Below are 19704 nucleotides of genomic sequence, written 5' to 3' on the forward strand. Positions count from 1 at the left end.
AGTGAGGGCTAGCTGTTATGGTTTGAATATGAGGTGTCCCCTGGAAGTTCATGTGTGGGACAAGCCAGGACATTCAGAGGTGAGACAATTGGATTATGAGGGCTGGAACCTCATCAGTAGGCTAATCCATTTGATGGCTTAATAACTTGAACATATTAAAGTTACCCTAAAGCATTTATCTCCATGAGAAATCACAGTTTTCTAAGTAAGATCATTCTCTTAAATCAGTGACTCTTGAAGTGGCAACTATGAGGTGGGAAAAAATTGTCACAGGTTATTACAGGACTTGTTTTTTTTCTATTTTCCCTTATTTTATAGGAAATGGTCATGGGCTTTGTTTTGTTTTCTTTTGGTGCATTTCACCCTTTCCTCTCCACTTACGCTTCATTTGGTTAGGCCAGAGAAAAAATTAGGGCCAGGCATAACACTGAAACTAGTGAGTCTTCACTTTATTCTTCAAAACCCTATAGACTTTAGAAAAGTTAGAGGAACCCAAAACCAAAGTATTTGAGAGAAATGTTACATGAGAGCATTCAGTTTGAGAACAGTACAACTTCCCCCCAACAACCCCACAAGCTCGGAAGCAGACACAGACAGGAAGCCAGCAGAGTGGGCAGGATGATGGTAGGGCCCAGAGGTGGGGAAATGTCTGAGAAGCACTGTGAGTGACTGCCAGCCTCACTGGAGCCACCAGTACCTAAAAACACCCATGTTTATTAAAGTGAACACCACCCACCAATGTTGAGAGCCACAGCCAAAGGGGCCCCAGCAAATTTCCAGCTGCCAGCTGATTGGCTCCTCTGTGGTGATGCGCATTGGGCTGTTTCCCCCTCCCTTTCAGACCACGGAGCTGCTCATTGGGGGACTCTTTTGGCTCCGCCCATGCAACCCAGCCAATTGGCCTGAAGAGCAGGAGGAGGGGGGGGGGTTGAGAGGCTTGTGGGAAGCGGGTGTTGGCAGTTGGGCCCTGAGGGAATTCCTGAAGAGCTCCTGTGGTGCAGAGTGTGTGTTCTAAAAATAAAGTTTGTTTCTGCTTGATAAGTGGCTCCAGAATTGTGCCCAGCCAGACTGTGACACACCTCTATTATCTAGTGGCTGCCATTCCAATTGGCATCTAAGGACTTCCCCTGAGTTATCACCAGTCATTCAGCCACTTCACTGAAAGGCTCTGCCCCAGGACTTTTTGAGTCTTTGTCCCATTCATGGTTCCCCTCTGCTCTCCTAACATTTTGGGAGGCACAATCCTAAATCAAAAGGAAGGAAGGTGAAATCCTGGACACATATAGTACAGAACAAGTAGCAAAGTAAGAGACCCACCTCCACCTCCTATTTATATAAGGTGTGATGTTGCTGCTGCTGCTGCTGTTGTTTTTGAAGGTGGGGTAATGAATGAGTTCAAGATTCTCCTCAAAATGAAACAATCATTAGTAGATAGCAATTGCAAATGAATAAGCTTTTAGCATTGCTACTCAGTGAAAATGCAGAGTATTGAAATTTTATCCTTTTTCCAGAGCCTCTATGCTCTGAAATGGTTAACATCCACTTCCAAAAAATATTATGAAGTCCTGTTTATTTGCAGATGGCAGAGGGATTCTTAATTTAAAATGTAAGTGGTAACTACAATGGTGGCCTTGGTTTGGAGTTATCATTACCACTTGTTCTAAGCAAAGTTTCTATTATGTATCATGTGAAATAATAGCTCCAAGGGTGATCTTGAGAGTATACACTCACAATGCATGAGAGTCAAAGACTTCATTATTGGCAAATAGACTTTCCTAACTCCTGTTCTAAACAAGCACATCTCAGAAATCCTGCTCCTACAAGTGTAATGGTCTTTTCTTTGTGAAAGGTTAGAGTACCTCCATTTTCAACTTCTAGTATCTCCTAATCCTAAAACCTCAGTAGGAGACAGATGAGAACAAATTATGTGCTCTGATCTTATTCATATAAGAATTATCATTGTTCTTATTTAGTTCTGAATAAATCATATTTATTTTTAACTTAGAATAGTCAAAACACTGAAAGTTGGCATGAGTGACAAAAATGGAGGCAAATTATGTTCCCCCCAGGCCTGAACTAATGACAATATTTACGTTTACCTGAACTTCATAGTACAGTAACTGGAAATTGACTTGCCAAATGTGGAAATTAGTTTTGTTGTTTTAATTATGCTTCAAGATGAAATATCCTCAACTATGATTCTATGTTTTTTCAATAACTCATACTCCTTAGTGAATGCCATTTCAAGTAGGCTTTCTTTGACTATTCATTTTCATTTTCATGAAGCAAAACTACAGACGATTGCTTTCTGCACTTATGGTCTAATGACCTTCATATGTCTGGTATCAAAGGGCCTTAGAAAGTACTATAAGAAATCATGGAATCTGAGTTTATTTTTCTGATGGAAATGAATGCAACTTTTATTGCACCCCTACTTGTCATTCACTTTCTTAAGCATAGAAATATCAGTCTCCAGGGTCTTTATGGATTTTTGGAGAACCTGTATGGTTGGTTCCATAGCCTTGATGATTTGTTCCAACTGATCGGCTGCTGACTCCATGGGATTGCTGGCATTCTCAGTTTTTAGTGCATCTTGCAACTTCTTCAGGGCATCTGTTGAGATGGATTTGCAACGATCTGGACTCAGGTTTTTCTCAGATGTGGGAGCATCTGATGTCCCTTTGGTGTCTCCTTTACAGAAATCACTTAATTGAAGACTCATGATGGGGAATGCCATCAAGTGTGAAAAAAAAGATTCCAAATTCTCAAGGATGTTACTATGGCTCAGCACAGAGACAATGGTTGGTGTCTGGATATTTTTAAACAGTTCTTTAGCTGAACGTTCCAACTCCAGGTTGATACATTTCTCTGCCATAGAACACATAGTTGTTGCAACCTTCGAATACATAGGTTCCTTTTGCATTTTGTTGTACTTTTCTTCTACTACAGATTGCATCTCCTTAAAACTTTTAAGCATTTCTTCAAAGAAATTCTTAATTGTACTATCTTCTTTCACAACCATCAAGGAGATCTGAGTATTCATATTGTGGTTAAGAAACTCAGTAAATGTGTTTGTGAGGGAAACAAGATCTTGTACATGAAGGAAGAACATTTCAGAAGCTTGAATTAGTCTGTTATTTTCTGAGTTTGAAGACATTTTTCCAACAAAGAAGTTTCAGCACTGCAAATAAAGCAGAATCCAAAGGAAAAGTCAAAGTGGATTTAGCTACCATGAAGACACTGAGCATATAAACATAAACATTAACTCATGTCAGGGACAGGAAAATTACACAAACTTTAAAACAATAATGATTCTGCACTTAAGTAGAAATAATAAAAAAATAATTAAAAGTAGAATAGGAGTGTGTCACTGAATTTATACCACATATATATCAAATATTATGTTCTGGATCTTGAACCTAATGGATATGCTGACATGTGGAATAACATTACTCTCCAAAAAATCTTACCCTCAAAAACTATTCAGTGTCTAGGAGAATGTTGGATACAGCATTAAAAGTTAAAAATTAAAAAGAGGCTCTCATCTTAGTTAAGATAGCATAGAAACACTTCATCTAATCTTTCCTGCTCATTACACCTACGAATTATGAATATCAAACAAGAAGTAAATACCAGAAAATTTGAAAGATAGATAAAGCAGGTAGAAAGTGGATAAAGCAGATAGAAAGTACAGCATTTGAAGAACAACACAATGATGAATTTCTCTGGTTGTTTTGGTTTTGGGTGACTTTGGTTTTGTTTTGTTTTGATTTTTGTGTTCTGCTTTTCCTACAAACCTGAATAAATTTATATCTCTTAAAAGATTTGCATCTGCAGTTAAACACCTCCCAAAAAAGAAAACTCAGGTCCAGCTGGTTTCACTGGTAAATTCAAGCAAAAATTTATAAGAGAATTATTAAGGGGCTGGAGACACATCCCTCAGGGGTACAGTGCCTGCCTGGCATGCATGATGAGTCTTGGGGTTTAATTCTCAGGGCTGATTTTTAAAAAAAAAGAAAAGAAGAGAAAAGAAAAGGAATTAATAACAATCCTATATAATATATTCCAAAAATAGAAAAAAAAATCTTAACTCATTTTAGCAAGAAAACTACAATGTATCTATCCCTTAAGAACATAAACACAAAAATCCTCAATAAAATATTAGCTAATCCAATGCAATATGTAGAAAGACCAACACATCACAACCAATTTGATATTTATACCCAAAATGAAAGCCTAGTTTAACATTCAAAAAATCAGACTGAGAAATAGAAGGCTTTTTTAAAAATTCAACATCCATTAATGATTTTAAAAATCTCTCAGCAAACTACACATATAAAATATATTTCTCCACCATAGAGGGCTCTTATTAAAAAAAAATACTATAGCTGAGCTGGGGATATAGTGGTAGAACATTTGCCTAGCATGTGCAAGGTACTGGGTTTAATCCCCAGCACCATCTTTTTTTTTTTAATGTCAAAAGATATAACTAACAGAAAAAAGACTAAATGCTTTTTCTCTAAGATCAGGAACTTGACCAGGGTGCCCACTTTCTGGACGTCTTACAGCAAATGAAATAAGAAATGTTGTCCTAGTCAGGTTGTTTTTTGGGGGTTTGTTGTTGTTGTTGTTGTTGTTGTTGTTATTTTGCTGCTGTGACTAAAAGACCTAATTAGAACAATTTTAGGGGAGGAAAAGTTTATTTTGAGGCTCATGGTTTCAGAGGTCTCAATCAATAGAAGTCTGGCTCCACTCCTCAGGGCTCAAGGTGAGGCACAACATCATGGTGGAAAACTGTGGAGGGAAGACACTCACATGAATATCTGAGAGCAGAGAGAGTGACTCCACTTGCCTGACACAAATATATATCCCAAAGGCAGGCCCCCGATTACCTACCTCTCCCAGCCACACCCTACCTGCCTTTAGTTACCACTCAACTAATCCTGTCAGGGAATTAATTCACTGTTGGGTCAAGGCCCTCACAACCCAATCATTTCTCCTCTAAATCTTCTTGCATTGTCTCACACATGAGCTTTTGGGGGAACACCTCACATCCAAACCATACAATTATCTACATTTTTAAAAATCCCAAGAAATCTATACAGAAGCTCTTAGAGCTGTAATTAAGTTTAGCAGTTACAAGGTCAACATACAAATATAAATTGCATTTCTGTTCACTAGGGATGAACAATTGGAGCTCAATAACTTGTTGTAACTATGATTTTCAATATGCTGTTCATGAAATACTCGGAGAATATATCCTTAGATACAAATCCGAGAAAATATATGCACAATCTATATACTAAAATTCAAAATAACCTAAAATTCTGAAGAAAAACATCAAAGAAAACCCAAATAAATGGAAGACAAACCCTGTGAACTAAAGGACTCTGTATACATAAAACATCAATTCAAGTCCTATCCATGGATTGGAAGGCTCTATATAGTTAAGATTATCACTTTTTCCCAAATTGATCCATGCAATCACAGACAAAATACCATCAAATTCTCCAGAGATACAGAAAAGGGAATTCTAAAATATATGTATAAATGTAAAGAAACAAGAGTAGACAATTCTTTAAAGAAGAACCAATTTTGAGGACTCACACTATCTGGTATTGAAATATGATATAAAACTTCAGTAAACCTGACAGTGTGATATTGGTGACATGTAGACCAACAAAACAGAACAGAAAGTTCAGAAATAGACACACAAGTGTGATCAATTGATTTTTAACAAAGATACAAAGGTAATCCAATAAAGTAAGTTAGGTGTTTTTCAACAAATGGTGCTGGAACAACAGAACATCCCTATGAGTAAATATGAACCCGGTCCATACACTTCGTACCATATAGAAAAATTAATTCAAAATGGAACATAGATGTAAACATAAGAGTAAAACCATAAAATTCAAAGAAGAAAATACAGGAGAAAATCTTGTAACCCTTAGTTAGCCAATTAGTTCTTTGATGTGATACCAAAAACTCATCCATTAAAAAAAAAATGGTAAGCTGAATTTCACAGAATTAAAAACTGCTGTTCTGTTCTGTCAAGATGCTCTAAACAGCCAGATGTGGTGGTGGTACATGCCTATAATCTCAGCTACTCAGAAAGCAAGGCAGGAGGATGGTAAGTTTGAAACCAACCTCAGCGCTATCTCAAAATAAAAAAAATAAAACATCTTAGGATATAGCTCAGTGGTAGAGTGCCCCTGAGTTCAATGCAAAAAAAATCAACACTTCTGACAGAAGACTTTTATCCAGAGACCCTCTAAGTATTAGATAGAAAAATTACTTGACAGTGGTTGTGGAAACATAAACATACACAATGACAAAATTATATGTAACGATACACACACAAATGAGTACCTATTAACCTGGGGAAATCTATAGATTGGTGAATTACATCAACATTAATATTCTGGGCATTTTGTTGTAGATTTTTCAGATGAGTCCGGCAAAATTACAAGAAATCCCTGTAATAGTTCTTAAAATTTATCTGTGAAAAATTGGTTTAGAAAAATTAAGACCTAATGGAAGAGTGCATTGGTAGCTCTGGACAGTGAAATACATTTTATCATGACTTTTTGAGAGAGGATAAGCCATCCACATGGAGCTGTCCAAATGGCTGGTTAGAGATATGTGCTTGGAGGACAGGAAAAATTATTGACTAGCAAAAGTATATTTGGAGTACAGCCACAAACCAGCAATGATAGAATCATGAGATTGAATAAAAGCACCCAGGGAAAACGTACAGAGTGAAAAGGAAGCTAAACATAAAAACTCAAACACCAATATTTAATAATATATGAATGATGAGACTCCATATAGAAATTGAAGGAATGTTTGAAAAAAGAGAACCATACAACCCTGAGAAGAAAGTCAATAGGAAGGAGTAGCCAATAATTTCAAATGCTATAAGTAAGACAAACATTGTATATTATGTATTCTATTACAATAGGCACTACAATGCCATTGGTGAAGCAAGGGAGCAATGTTGTAAGCGGTGGGGATAAGTGTAGAAGCCAGATTACAAATACTGAAAAATTAATGGAGAAAATGAAGTAGAGAAAATACAGGCACACTGCCAAATTGGAAAGTCTCAATGAGGTGGCATAAGAGAAGGTACAGGGTCAAAAGGAGATGATTTTCAGGTTTGTTTGATTTTTTTTTAATGCGATATTCATAAAAGCTGAGTTTTGAAACCATTTTTAAAGTGTTTAGTTAATTGAACCAGGAAGATTATTCAGGGTTGGAGTCATGCAATTGATAGGTGTCCAATAGAGTTTTTCAGGAAAAGGGAGTGAGCTTCGGAATAAGGAGGAAAGGAAAACATTCTTAGAGAAATTATCAAAAGAGAAGGTACATACAGATACATTTGGATAGCATTGATCAATTCTACTCATTAACCACTATCCTCAACCCAAGCAAACTTGTCCAATCAGCCTTCCTGATCCCTGGCATCATCCTGACACCACTGCCTGCACTAGGAAAAGTTGCCTCCTGTTTAAGAATTGAACAACAGCAGATGAGGTAGAGAGGGATGATGGGTGGGGAGGGGAGGGGGGATAGCAGGGGATAGGAAAGGTAGCAGAATACAACAGTCACTAATATGCCATTATGTAAAAATGTGAGTGTGTAACCGATGTGATTCTGCAATTTGTATTTGTAACCGATGTGATTCTGCAATTTGTATTTGGGGTAAAAATGGGAGTTCATAACCCAATTGAGTCAAATGTATGAAAGATGATATATCATGAGCTTTGTAATGTTTTGAACAACCAATAAAAAATATTAAAAAAATAATATACACAGTTAAAACTGAACTTCAGAATAAATACAAATAATTTTTCAGTAAAAAAAAAGAACTCAAACTATCCCTATTTGCCCATGACATGATTCTATATTTAGAAGACTCAAAAAAATCCACCAGAAAGCGACTAGAATTCATAAATGAATTTAGTGAAGTAGGAGGATATAAAATTAACAACCATAAATCAATTGCATTCCTATACACCAATGACGAATCAGCTCTAAGAGAAACCAGGCAAATGGTACCATTCATAATAGCTTCAAAAACAACAACAACAACAACAACAACAAAAACCTGGGTAATCAGTCTATCAAAAGAGATGAAAGATCTCTTTGATGAAGATTATAGAACAGTAAGATAGAAACTGAAAAAGACCTTAGAAGATAGAAAGATCTCCCATGTTCTTGGATAGGCAGAAGTAATATTGTCAAGGTGGCCATACTACCAAAAGTGCAATCCAGATTTAATGCAATTCCTATTAAAATTCTAATGACATTCTTCATAGAAACAGAAAAAACAGTCATGAAATTAATTTGGAAAAATAAGAGGCCCAAAATAGACAAAGCAATTCTTAGCGAGAAAAGTGAAGCAGGAGGCATCACAATACCAGACTTTTAATTATACTACAGAGCTACAGTAACAAAAACAGTGTGGTACTGACACTCAGACAATGGAAAAGACCAATGGAAAAAAAAAAAAAAGAAGACACAGAATCATACCCAGATAAATAAAGTAATCGCATACTAGTCAAGATGCCATAAAGTTATTTTGGAGAAAAGACAGCCTCTTCGACAAATGGAGCTGGGAAAACTGGAAATCCTTATATAGTAGCATGAAATTGAACCTCTATCTCACCTTACACAAAACTCAACTCAAAGTGGATTAAGGACCTAGGCATTAGACCAAAAACTGTGCCTACTTGAATAAAAGGTGGGCCCAACTCTCTACCATGTCCTCTTAGGAACTGACATCCTCAATAAGACTCCTAAAGCACAAGAAGTAAAATCTATAATCAATAAATGGAACAGTATTAAACTAAAAAGCTTCTTTACTACTAAGGAAACAATCAAGAATGTAAAGAAAGAACCTAAAGAATGGGAGAAAATCTTTTCCACAAGCACTTCAGATAGAGCATTAATCTCCAGGATATAAAAAGAACTCAAAAAACTTAACACCAAAAACAAACAAACAAACAAACAAACAAACCAATCAATCAATAAATAAGCAAAGGAACTGAACAGGCACTTCACAGAAGAAACAATAAGAACTGTCAAAAATATATAAAAATAATGTGCAACATCTCTAGCAATTAAGAGAAATACAAATCAAAACTATACTGAATTTCACCTCAACCCAGTTAGAATGGCAATTATCAAGAATACAAGTAATGATAAATGTTGGTAAGAATGTGGGAAAAAATGTTCACTTATACATTGCTGGTAGGACTGCAAATTGGTACAACCATTCTGGAAAGAAGTATGGAGATTCCTCAAAAATCTTAGAATGGCACCGCTATTTGACCCAGTTATCCTACTCCTTTGTTTATACCCAAAGGACTTAAAATCAGCACACTATAGTGACATGGCCAGTTTATAGTAGCTCAATTCACAAGAGTCAAGCTAAGAAGACAATCTAGTTGCCCTACAACAGATAAACTGGATTAAGCAAATGTGGTATATATATATATATATATACACACAATGGAATATTACTCATCCATAAAGAAGAATTAAATTAAATTATGGCATCTGCTGGTAAATGGATGGAATTGGAGAATATCATGCTAAGTAAAATAAGCCAATCTCAAAACACCAAAGGCAGAACATTGTCTCTGATATGTGGATGCTAACCCACAACAAGGGAGGGGAAATTAGAAGTTCACTGGATTAGTCAAAGGGGAATCAAGGGAAGGGAGGAGTGGAATAGAAAAGACAACAGAATGAATTGGACGTATCTTTTTTATCCTTAAATATGAATATACAATCAATGTAACTTCACATCATATACAACCACAATAACAGGATCCTAACTGGAACAAGTTATACTTATTCTATGTATGTATAATATGTTAAAATATACTCTACTCTCATGTATATCTATAAAGAACACATTTTAAAAACTGGACAAAAAATACAAACAATAACAATGCTGAAGAAGATGTGGATAAAAAGGACCATTTTTACACTTTGGTGGGATTATAAATGAGAACATCTACTATGAAAATCGGTATGGAGGTTCCTCAAAAGACTAGACATGGAACCACCATATGACCCAGACGTATCACTCTTCTGTATTTATCGTAAAAAATTAAAGTCATCATACTATAGGGATCCATGGATGTACACCCATGTTTACAGCAGCACAATTCACAATAGCCTAACTATGGATAAGAAAAACGTGGTTTACCCATATAAGAGAGTTTTATTTAGCTATAAAGAAAAATGAAATTGTGTCATTTGTAGGAAAATGGATGGTACTAGAGACCACTATGTTAAGCAAAATAAGCCAAGGGTTATATGTTTTCTTTCAAATGTGAAAGCTAGAGAGGAAAAAGAAAAAGAAAGATGGCGGGGGGAGGGCTGAAATTCCACGAAAATCAAAGGGAGATTAGTAGGAAAGGCAAATAGGAGGAAGGGGAGAAGAAAGTGTGCTGGGGGAAATATATTAGTCGTATTATATTTTTATATTGTGTGTATGTACAACTACTAAACAACAAATTCCATCATTATGTACAATTATAATGCACCAATAAAGAATGTAGAAAAAAAGATTCAATTCTGACTATTGATTTGATGTCAATACTAACTTTAGTCAGGAAGGATATAAAAAGTTCAAGTTCTGCTGGGTGCAGTGCCACACTCCTGTAATCCTAGCAACTTGGAGGTTGAGGCAGGAGTATCACTAGTTCAAGGCCAGCAAGACCTTGTCTCAAAGTAAAAATTAAAAAGGACTGGGAATGTAGCTCAATGGTTAAGCACCCTGCTTTCAATTCCCAGTACCCGCCCCCAACAAAAAATAAAAGAAGTTTGAGTTGGTTATATAGGGGACTCAGTATAAAGTCAATATTTGCTTCTAGTTTTTCCTCTGAAATTCTGAAAAGGAGACTAGTAAAGTGTGCCTAACATTTTTGCATTATTATTGTTCATACCTCAATTATGGCAGCTCTGGTTTGACCTCTATCTGGTGCAGAGAAAGGGGTGTCTGAGTAGGAAGTTAACATTATGAAGAATGGAAATGGAATGTAAAGGAAGAATGGAAAACCTAACACCTTAGGTACGATCGCATTGAACATTATTCCTCAACAATATTCCCTTCCATAACAAAACACAACTGTTTTAGATAGGGCAAATGACAGACATACCTTGTCCAGCTACTATAGGGACTAAGTTGGTGAACAAGGCTTTAGTTTCCATACCTACTAATCTAGTTTATATAGATTGACTTTATTTTGTTTATATACAAATATATAACAACAAATTCCATTATTATGTATAATTAAAATGCACAAATAAAATACAATTAAAAAAAAGGAAAGTGAACTTCTTGAAATCCAAACTGCCACATATTATCTCATGATTAAAAAAAAACATTGATAATTCAATATTGTCTAGAGAATAAAATACAATTTCTTTGCACAGCATTTAAGTCCACCTACAAAGTGCTCTCAATTGTCCACCACTCACCTTCTCTCAACTGCTGTAATACCCTGTGCCACCAGCATAGTGGATTCATTTTGTTCCCTGAAAAATATTCTATACATTTTGGTTCAGCTCCTTTGTGCTCCTTCATTATCTCCTCCATATCCCTTACCCCACGCCTTAAGAAACCCTACTTTTCATCCATACCCAGTTCAAATACACTGGCCACACATACAGTCCTTCTTCTCCCAGGCCCCTACACAGTGAGGACCTAGGATACATCAAAGACAAATTGACCCACTGGGACAAAAGTAAAAAACACACAGCTCACTCCTCTTTAGGGCCACAGAGCAGCACCTTTACATCTCATAAGTCTCTTGTCTGAAATATTCATTCTGTATCCTCTACCCAACATCCCCCCAACAAGGAATACTTCTGTTGATATAAGACAAGCTACCATTTAGTAAGTTTTGTCACATATTAAACCACTATGCTAAGTGCTTTATATGCATTATCTTATTTAATCTTTATGAAAATCCATAAATTATAAACACACATTACACCAATGAAAAAATTTAGAAATGTTTCCCAGGGTTACAAGCTAGTAAATGGTACTTTAGGTACATAAAACCAACTGATTCTAAAGCCTGTGGGCTTTCCACTAAGTTATACTTGTACTGGGTGATTTCCCTGTTTCTGAGATATCTTTGCTATTAAAGAATCAATGAAAATTAGGACTAAATCCAAAGGAAGAAGCATGAAAGTCTCTGATCTATGTTTTTAAGGGAAAAGAATCAAGTTGGTCTTTAAGGTTCTATGTTGACAAGATAATTCATTACAATAAGAAAAAGCAATAAATGGCAGAACTCCTAAATTAAAAGATGATCAAATTTTCTAAAAAAATACAGTGGCTATATCTGAATTTATAACTCTTGAGAGCCTAAACAAAGCAACCAGCAACAGACAAAGGTACAAATGCAACAGAAGATAAAAGAAATTTAATATCTAAAATAACTGACAAGATGAAATCCCAAAATCTCAGCTGAAACCAAAAGGCCATCTTCTCTAATGAATTGAAATAGTTCAGTTGTGCAGCACCTTTCAATAGTATAAAGTTCATGAGAGAATAGAAAACTTATTAAGTTTACCACTTCATTGATCTTTCAAATTACATTATTTGATATGTACTGTTTATATTAACATAGGAAATAGAAGAATTCTGAGATAAGCCCTCAGATGCAGCCTATAAACCAGACAGGCAGAGGGACCCAGCAGGGACTAGAAAAGCCTATAAGTCATCACATTCCACCAGAAGCATCCAGATGAAACCAGATGGAAGAGCCCTACAACAACATTCCCCAACAACTAACTGCTGGAACTACGGGCTCAGGAACACAGCAAGGTAAATAATCTGGACATTTCTCTCAGTACTGATATGATACTTGGATCATCAGTATTACAGGGATTTTGTAATAATGATTCACTTTGAATCCTAGCCATAAACAAAGTAAGAACTGTTACAAGAAGATCCCATGGCATATTGTTTGTGTGTATGTGTGTGTGTGTGTGTGCGCACATGTGTGCGCACATGTGATTTTGTCCAAAGATACCAAGGAAGGAAGAAAATTAACATCTTCTAAGACTAAGTAACAGAAGAAGACGAGTAATGACATCAATTTCAGAAAGGATAAAGGATGAAAGGACACTTGTGTGCGTGTGTGTTGCTTACATGGATAGGGACATTTTCTTCTATCTTAATGTTAATAGTGGCACTTGGTGTCTGTGAAAGAATGAATGTGGACTCAGACTAGTTACTGTATAGAGATTTTATTACTCTCTAAATTAAACCATATTTTATTACTCTCTAAATTAAACCATATATTTAAACCATATACTGGACATTTTCTGTGTTCCTCTTCTTGAGGGTAAGGAATATCTTCAACACACATAGTAGAGACTTCACAAACATCTGGTAAACTGATGAGTAACCCTGACATTTGCTTTCTGGTTAGGAATATTATTGCTTCCTGGTCAGAAATATTCTTTAAAAGAATTTACATCAGAAAGTATATCATACATCATGATTAATTTTTGTTTTAAATTAGAGGCCATGGTTTTAGTTTGAATTAAATAAAGCTCAGAACTAGATATTAGTTGTTATTTTCTTCTGTAAGCCTTCTGTGTTTATACTCTATTTCCAAACTCCCAAGTAATCTAAACTTCCATGGTAGCAGGGCACAGTGAAGAATGGTGACAGCTTGGAGAACCGTAAAACCTCAAAAAGCACCACTGTTATATCCACAAAAGTATCCTAAAAAGTTTTATTCGAAAATATGACAATCATTTTCATCTTATAATGTGGTTCCTTTCTTGAAAATTAAATCAACTATCTACTATCACTAAGTCAACCTTATTTGTATACACAATCACCAATATACTTCTGCTCAGTTCTATATGTTTTTTAATCTTGAACGTTTACTTCTCAATTAAAAAGAAAATTGACAAGGCTGAATCCAATTTAGCACCCATTTCAAGCTAATCTTTGTTTCCATTTTAATTTCCTAAGGCACGCTGACCACAGGTTTCAGCACTATGGGACTTATTTCCCTATAATTTTTATGAAATGAGAAGTCAAAACTTTGTTTTAGCAACAGAATTCTCTTATTAGATAAAATTTACTCACCCAGGACCCAAACGTAGACAGCTAGAGAAAACGCAATTGCTTTAGAAGAGACTCAGGTGAAATAAGAATCCCCCAAAATAAGAGCGCCACCTGCTGGTCAGCCATTCCTCAGCCCGCTGCTCCTAGACACTAGAGAACGTATTTCATGGAGGGCTTAGGTAAAATATCAGTATAAACTCTGGGCAGAAGTGATGGTAACTCCCCAAACAGAATTTTTTTCACTGACAGAAAGCACCATCATATGAGAACTAAAATTATATAAAAGTTAAAATTTGCCATACAAAAGTGTAGTTAATCACGGCTGGGTTAAATATACCATGAGCTACCTGATAATGCCTATAACTTCAAAAGTCCCCAGGTTATGATTGAAAATCAAACAAGGTGGGGGGTAAGTACATGAGCCAGATCTCCTCTCAGGGACAGGATTACACATCATCTATAAGACATCAGTTGAAGCTTGCCTGAGTAATAATATGATCTTTAAGAAGAGTGACTTCAATTAATTTCAGGGCTTTTCCTTTGCTGAGTGGAATAATCAATCTGGGATTTAGAACTAAATTTTTTTAAAAATATTTATTTTTTAGTTGTAGTTGGACACAATATCTTTATTTTATTTTTATGTGGTGCTGAAGATAGAACCCAGGGCCCTCAAGCACATGCTAGGCGAGCGCTCTACCGCTGAGCCACAATCCCAAACACCTAGAATTAAATTTTTAAAGACAATAATGAAGACACTCACTGCACATTGCGAACTATGGTTCTCCATGTGGTGTCTAACCTCCTCTTAATTATCAAGCACATATTTATCAATTTGAAAGAGTACAAACTGTTAACCTTCCCTGGATGACCAAAGGTCTCTATCTAATCAATGTGTCAAGATACATTAAAGAGCAGGTTGTTTGAAATTTTAAATTTGCACAAGTCAAATACTATCTATAATTTTCTGACACCTTACTTTCAACTGTAGTCATAAATCTATCTTAACTTCCTAACATAATTAGAAATTCTAAGACAGCAAAGATTTTCTTCTTTTGCTTTATGGAGCCTAGCATACTACCTTTTTTCTTTTGTCCTTTTTATTTTTTAATTTTTATTTGTTCTTTTTAATTATACATGACAGTACAATGTATTTTGACACATCATACATACGTGGAGTATCAATAGCTTCTCATTTTTGTGGTTGTACATGATGTGAAATTACACTGGTTATGTATTCATATATGAACACGGGAAAGTTACATCTGATTCATTCTGTCTTTCGTATTCCCATCCCCCTCCCTTTCTCCTTATTCCCCTTTGTCTAATCCAGTGAACTTCTATTTCCCCCCATCCCCAAACCCCGCTTATTGTGAGTTAGCATCTGTATATCAGAGAGAACATTTGGCTTTGGGGTTTTGGGGGGATTGGCATATTTCACTTAGCATAATAGTCTCCAGTTCCATCTATTTACAGGCAAATGCCATAATTTCATTCTTCTTATGACTAATATTCCATTATGAATATGAACCACATTATGAGTATAAACTACATTTTTTCTATCCATTCATCTGTTAAAAGGCACCTAGGTGAACTGAACTTCTATAAACATTGATGTGGTTGTATTACTGTAGTATTCTGATTTTAAGCCCTTTCGGTACATGCCAAGGAGTGGGATAACTGGGTCAAATGGTGGTTCCACTCTAAGTTTTCTGAGGAATCTCCATATTGCTTTCCAGAGGGAATGCAACAATTTGCAGTCCCACCAGCAATGTAGCATACTACTTTACACTACTCTCTGCTTTTTAGTCTTATTGTTGGAGCCTAATACAGAGCTTATTCTAACACAATGGCTCCTATAATTTTAACTTACCAATTGTTACTGAATTATAAATTGTGCAGCGTGTGTTAGCACACACCTGTAATCACAGCTACAGGGGAGGGTGATGCAGGAGGATCATTTAAGCCTGAAGTTGGAGGCCAGCCTGGACAACATAGTAAGACCCCCATATCTCAAAATAAAAAAAAGGAATAAATTGCTTATAAATAAATTGCCAGGCCCTTCTAATTTCACCTGTCCAAACTCTAATTCAATATTTTCAGTATTTCAATTCCCATCTCCATTTATCTTGAGGTAGACAGATGCACACACCTTTTCTAGAAGATCTGTGTTCATATGATGACATATGGTAGCTGCTAGAGATATTTTCCACTTTTTCAGAATAATAAGACCCTCCCACCTAAATATCTGAATAGGGATGCAGGGTAATCTTCTGAATTCAAAGTTGGAAACTAGAATTTTCTGCCATAAGATCTGAAAATCAAGAGCTTAAAAAAAAGTTCATGGAAAATTCATAGGAAAAAAAAAAGGAGAAATCAAAGTCTAAATTTGTGTTTTTGGAATTGCAATTTGCAACCCATTGATAAGTTTGGGTAATATTTAATATGTCCTCAGCCAGCAATTTTTAAAAATGGAAATGAATTAGGAAATTTTCCAGATGTTATTTAGCAGAAATTCATGTTTAACTCACATGTGTGTGTAAAAGAGGGAGAGAGAGAATATCTAGATAAAAGTGAATTTAAGATTTATCACCATTCTACCAGGGAGCTCCTAAAGATTTTCCAAATCTTACATATAAATGGCTATTTTATATTCCTAGTTTTTAAAAATGTTCTTCCTTTAAATTTTCAAATTATATCCTCATGACTTGAAATTTTGATTATATTCATATTTACTTTCTCTAGAGGAAAAAAATAATCTTCATTCCTTCATCTCACACTTCTAGGGTTCCCATGTCCACATTAAGAACCAAGTTTCTGGAATACATAGATAAGACCCAAATTAAGCAGATGTTTGCTCAACATAAATAAAGGGCTGCTTTTTCTTTGATTTCTCCTGAATTAAAAAAGAAAAATTAAAAAAAGTGCCAAGTACATAGGAAGGTAGATTTCTCACCCAAATAATCTCAGAGGAGTATGCATTTTCCTTTTTTGTCTAAATGGTACTGTTAAGTACAAACACAAGAAGTCTCCTATTTGGTTTATATTTTTGTATAGTGTAATTGTATTACTTTAATACTTTTGTAAGAAGGCATTATCTTCTAACACTAACTCTAGCTAATCTTACTGATAGCCAAGTACAATATGAACCACTTAAAGATTTAATCTATAAGTTTTGCAAACAGATTCCCATTACTACACTGTCCTCTGCATGGTGCCCATCGTCTCCCCAAATTAAATTTTAAGCCAAAGCCTTGGGTTATAATCTTATGAGGAATTCTTTTTAAAGATTATAATTTTATATGTGAGGTGCCTCTAATATCCCATGTTTAGAAAATAAATTGCCCATAAAGAGATATAGAGCTTTGAATATTTTAAATGAAGATAACCAAACATAGAAACACAAAAATCATATCAGTAGCCCTCTAAACAGAGATCTTAATGTTCTTTTGCCCTAGTAATTTAACCTTAAATATTAGAAAAAAATCAACATGGAAAATACATTCATTGTAGATGCTAAAGGAGTGGGAAATTAAGAAGCCCTTATATAAAGAGCTACCATTCTGAGTTGGATTCTGTTTCAAAGAGAAGTTCTTAAATATTACCTGGAAAAATCATGTTTGTTTATTAATATCAGATGCTTGATAAACATGAATATTCTCTATCTAGAGAATACTCCCAACACCACAAAACCTAATGCCTTAATCTAAGTATTAATGAGCTATATTCTGCTGCCATATTTTCCATACACTGACTCCAAGTTTCATAAAAATTGCTTTAAAAACTCTATTGAGTTTTCTGAGGAATTCTTGAGGTAATATATGGATACTTGGTTATGCATGAAGTAAGATTTCCTGATCAGATTCACACAGCAGATATTTTTCAAGACCTTTAGTGAAGATATGTTATTTTATTTTTTCAGAGATCATACTTGAAACATGGCTCACAGTGACTTCCTCTATCCAGAGAACCCAAGGAGGCGGCAGGAAGTAAACCGGCTTCACCAGCAGCTCCTTGACTGCTTATCTGACAGCTTCCATGCCACCAATAAGCTGATAGGGGTTCTAAATACACACTTGGGCTGCACACTGGCCTCCACCGAAATGAAGAGAGATGGGACTATCAAAGAAAATTGTGACATCATCATCCAAGCCATAATGAATATCCAAAATGAACTGCAAAAGGTTGATGAAGCACTAAAAGAAAAACTAGAACCAACCTTGTATAGAAAACTTCAGGATATTAAGGAAAGGGAAACAGAGAAGATTGCAATCGTACAAAAGGTTATTTCAGTCATTCTGGGAGAAGCTACATCTGCAGCCAGTGCAGTGGCTGTTAAACTCGTGGGCTCAAATGTGACAACTGGCATAATTAACAAGTTGGTCACTGTGTTAGCTCAAATTGGTGCTTCTCTCCTCGGTAGTATTGGAATTGCTGTTCTTGGCCTTGGCATAGATATGATCTTCCGAGCCATCCTGGGAGCAGTGGAGAAAACACAACTTCAAGCAGCCATCAAAAGTTATGAGAAGCATCTGGTGGAATTCAAGTCAGCCTCAGAAAAATATCATCATGCCATTACTGAGGTCACAGATATTGTCAAACACCAAATGAAATGAATAACCTTTTGGTTTGCCACTGGAATATTTTTTTGCTTCCCTCTTAATAACAGCATTTGCTTCTTTGATTTTCCATATGTTTTCAATATGGATATAAATGGGATAAAGAGTTCAGAAAAGGAAATTGGAGATGTTAAAACTAGATTAATCTTGAGTTTTGCACAAATAATGAATGACTGGATCAGCTGGTGCTAGAACCTGTGAGGTAAAAGATGTATATCTCCCAGGATGTTTTCTCACCCTATTCTACCAGCTCTACATAGGAGTAAATGTCATCACAGAGCAGCAGGTGTAAGAATTGCTTTTTTCTTTTTTCTTTTTTACTTTCCAGTCAAAATCCTTAACATTTACATTGAATGCAGAAACTTTCATGTCTACCACTAGCTTCAAACATCACTTAATACTAAGGAGGCATATTAAAGAACTTCTGGCTAGATACAAACCAAATAAAATAAAATAGAAATGCTACCATATTTTTTAACCATTAGATTTAGTCCAGTTTTCTATAGACAGGAAGAGACTGAAAATGGTTTATAATGGGCAGAGGTTATAGCTCAGTTGGTAGAGTGCTTGCCCTGTATGAATAAGGCCCTGGGTTAAATCCCTAGTACCACAAAAAATAAAAAATAAATGGTTTGTAACAATTGGTTTCAATGATGAGACAATGTATCTGTGAACTTCTACTAATTACACAATGTAATCTGGGTGGATTAAAAAAATGAAAAAAGTTCTGTTTCTATAATTGTAATCCATGCGGACCAACTATGATGACAAAGTGTAATTCAGGTATAATTATAATTATATATATATATATATCACCCCAGCTATATATGCATAAAATGTGCTTGGAATGCAGAAAAGGAACTCACTACTCTTTAAATATTTGTTATTTAAAAAAAGACAATTTATTATGAGTTTTCTGAAAAAAAATAAATAACTTTGCTTTCAATACTAGAAGAAAGCAAGCAGTTGCCTCTG

At 35.4% G+C, this 19704-nt stretch overlaps 2 protein-coding genes across 2 annotated transcripts; one reads left to right on the plus strand and one right to left on the minus strand.

Moving 5' to 3' along the window:
• Window positions 1-2431: 2431 nt before the first annotated feature.
• On the minus strand, window positions 2432-3157 carry C5H12orf60 (chromosome 5 C12orf60 homolog). Its single transcript, XM_026414155.2, has one exon. It carries the CDS (start codon window positions 3155-3157, stop codon window positions 2432-2434), a length of 726 nt encoding a protein of 241 aa, XP_026269940.1.
• Window positions 3158-18048: 14891 nt separating this feature from the next.
• Smco3 (single-pass membrane protein with coiled-coil domains 3) lies at window positions 18049-18726 on the plus strand. Its single transcript, XM_026414156.1, has one exon. The coding sequence runs from the start codon at window positions 18049-18051 to the stop codon at window positions 18724-18726; it is 678 nt and encodes a 225-aa protein (XP_026269941.1).
• The last annotated feature ends 978 nt before the right edge of the window (window positions 18727-19704 follow it).

Source organism: Urocitellus parryii, chromosome 5 (genome assembly GCF_045843805.1).
Source record: "Urocitellus parryii isolate mUroPar1 chromosome 5, mUroPar1.hap1, whole genome shotgun sequence".
Classification (NCBI taxonomy): Eukaryota; Metazoa; Chordata; class Mammalia; order Rodentia; family Sciuridae; genus Urocitellus; species Urocitellus parryii.

Excerpts from the sequence above, each read along its gene's own strand:
- C5H12orf60 (XM_026414155.2), bottom strand. The coding sequence starts at position 3,157 with ATGTCTTCAAACTCAGAAAATAACAGACTAATTCAAGCTTCTGAAATG.
- Smco3 (XM_026414156.1), top strand. The coding sequence starts at position 18,049 with ATGGCTCACAGTGACTTCCTCTATCCAGAGAACCCAAGGAGGCGGCAG.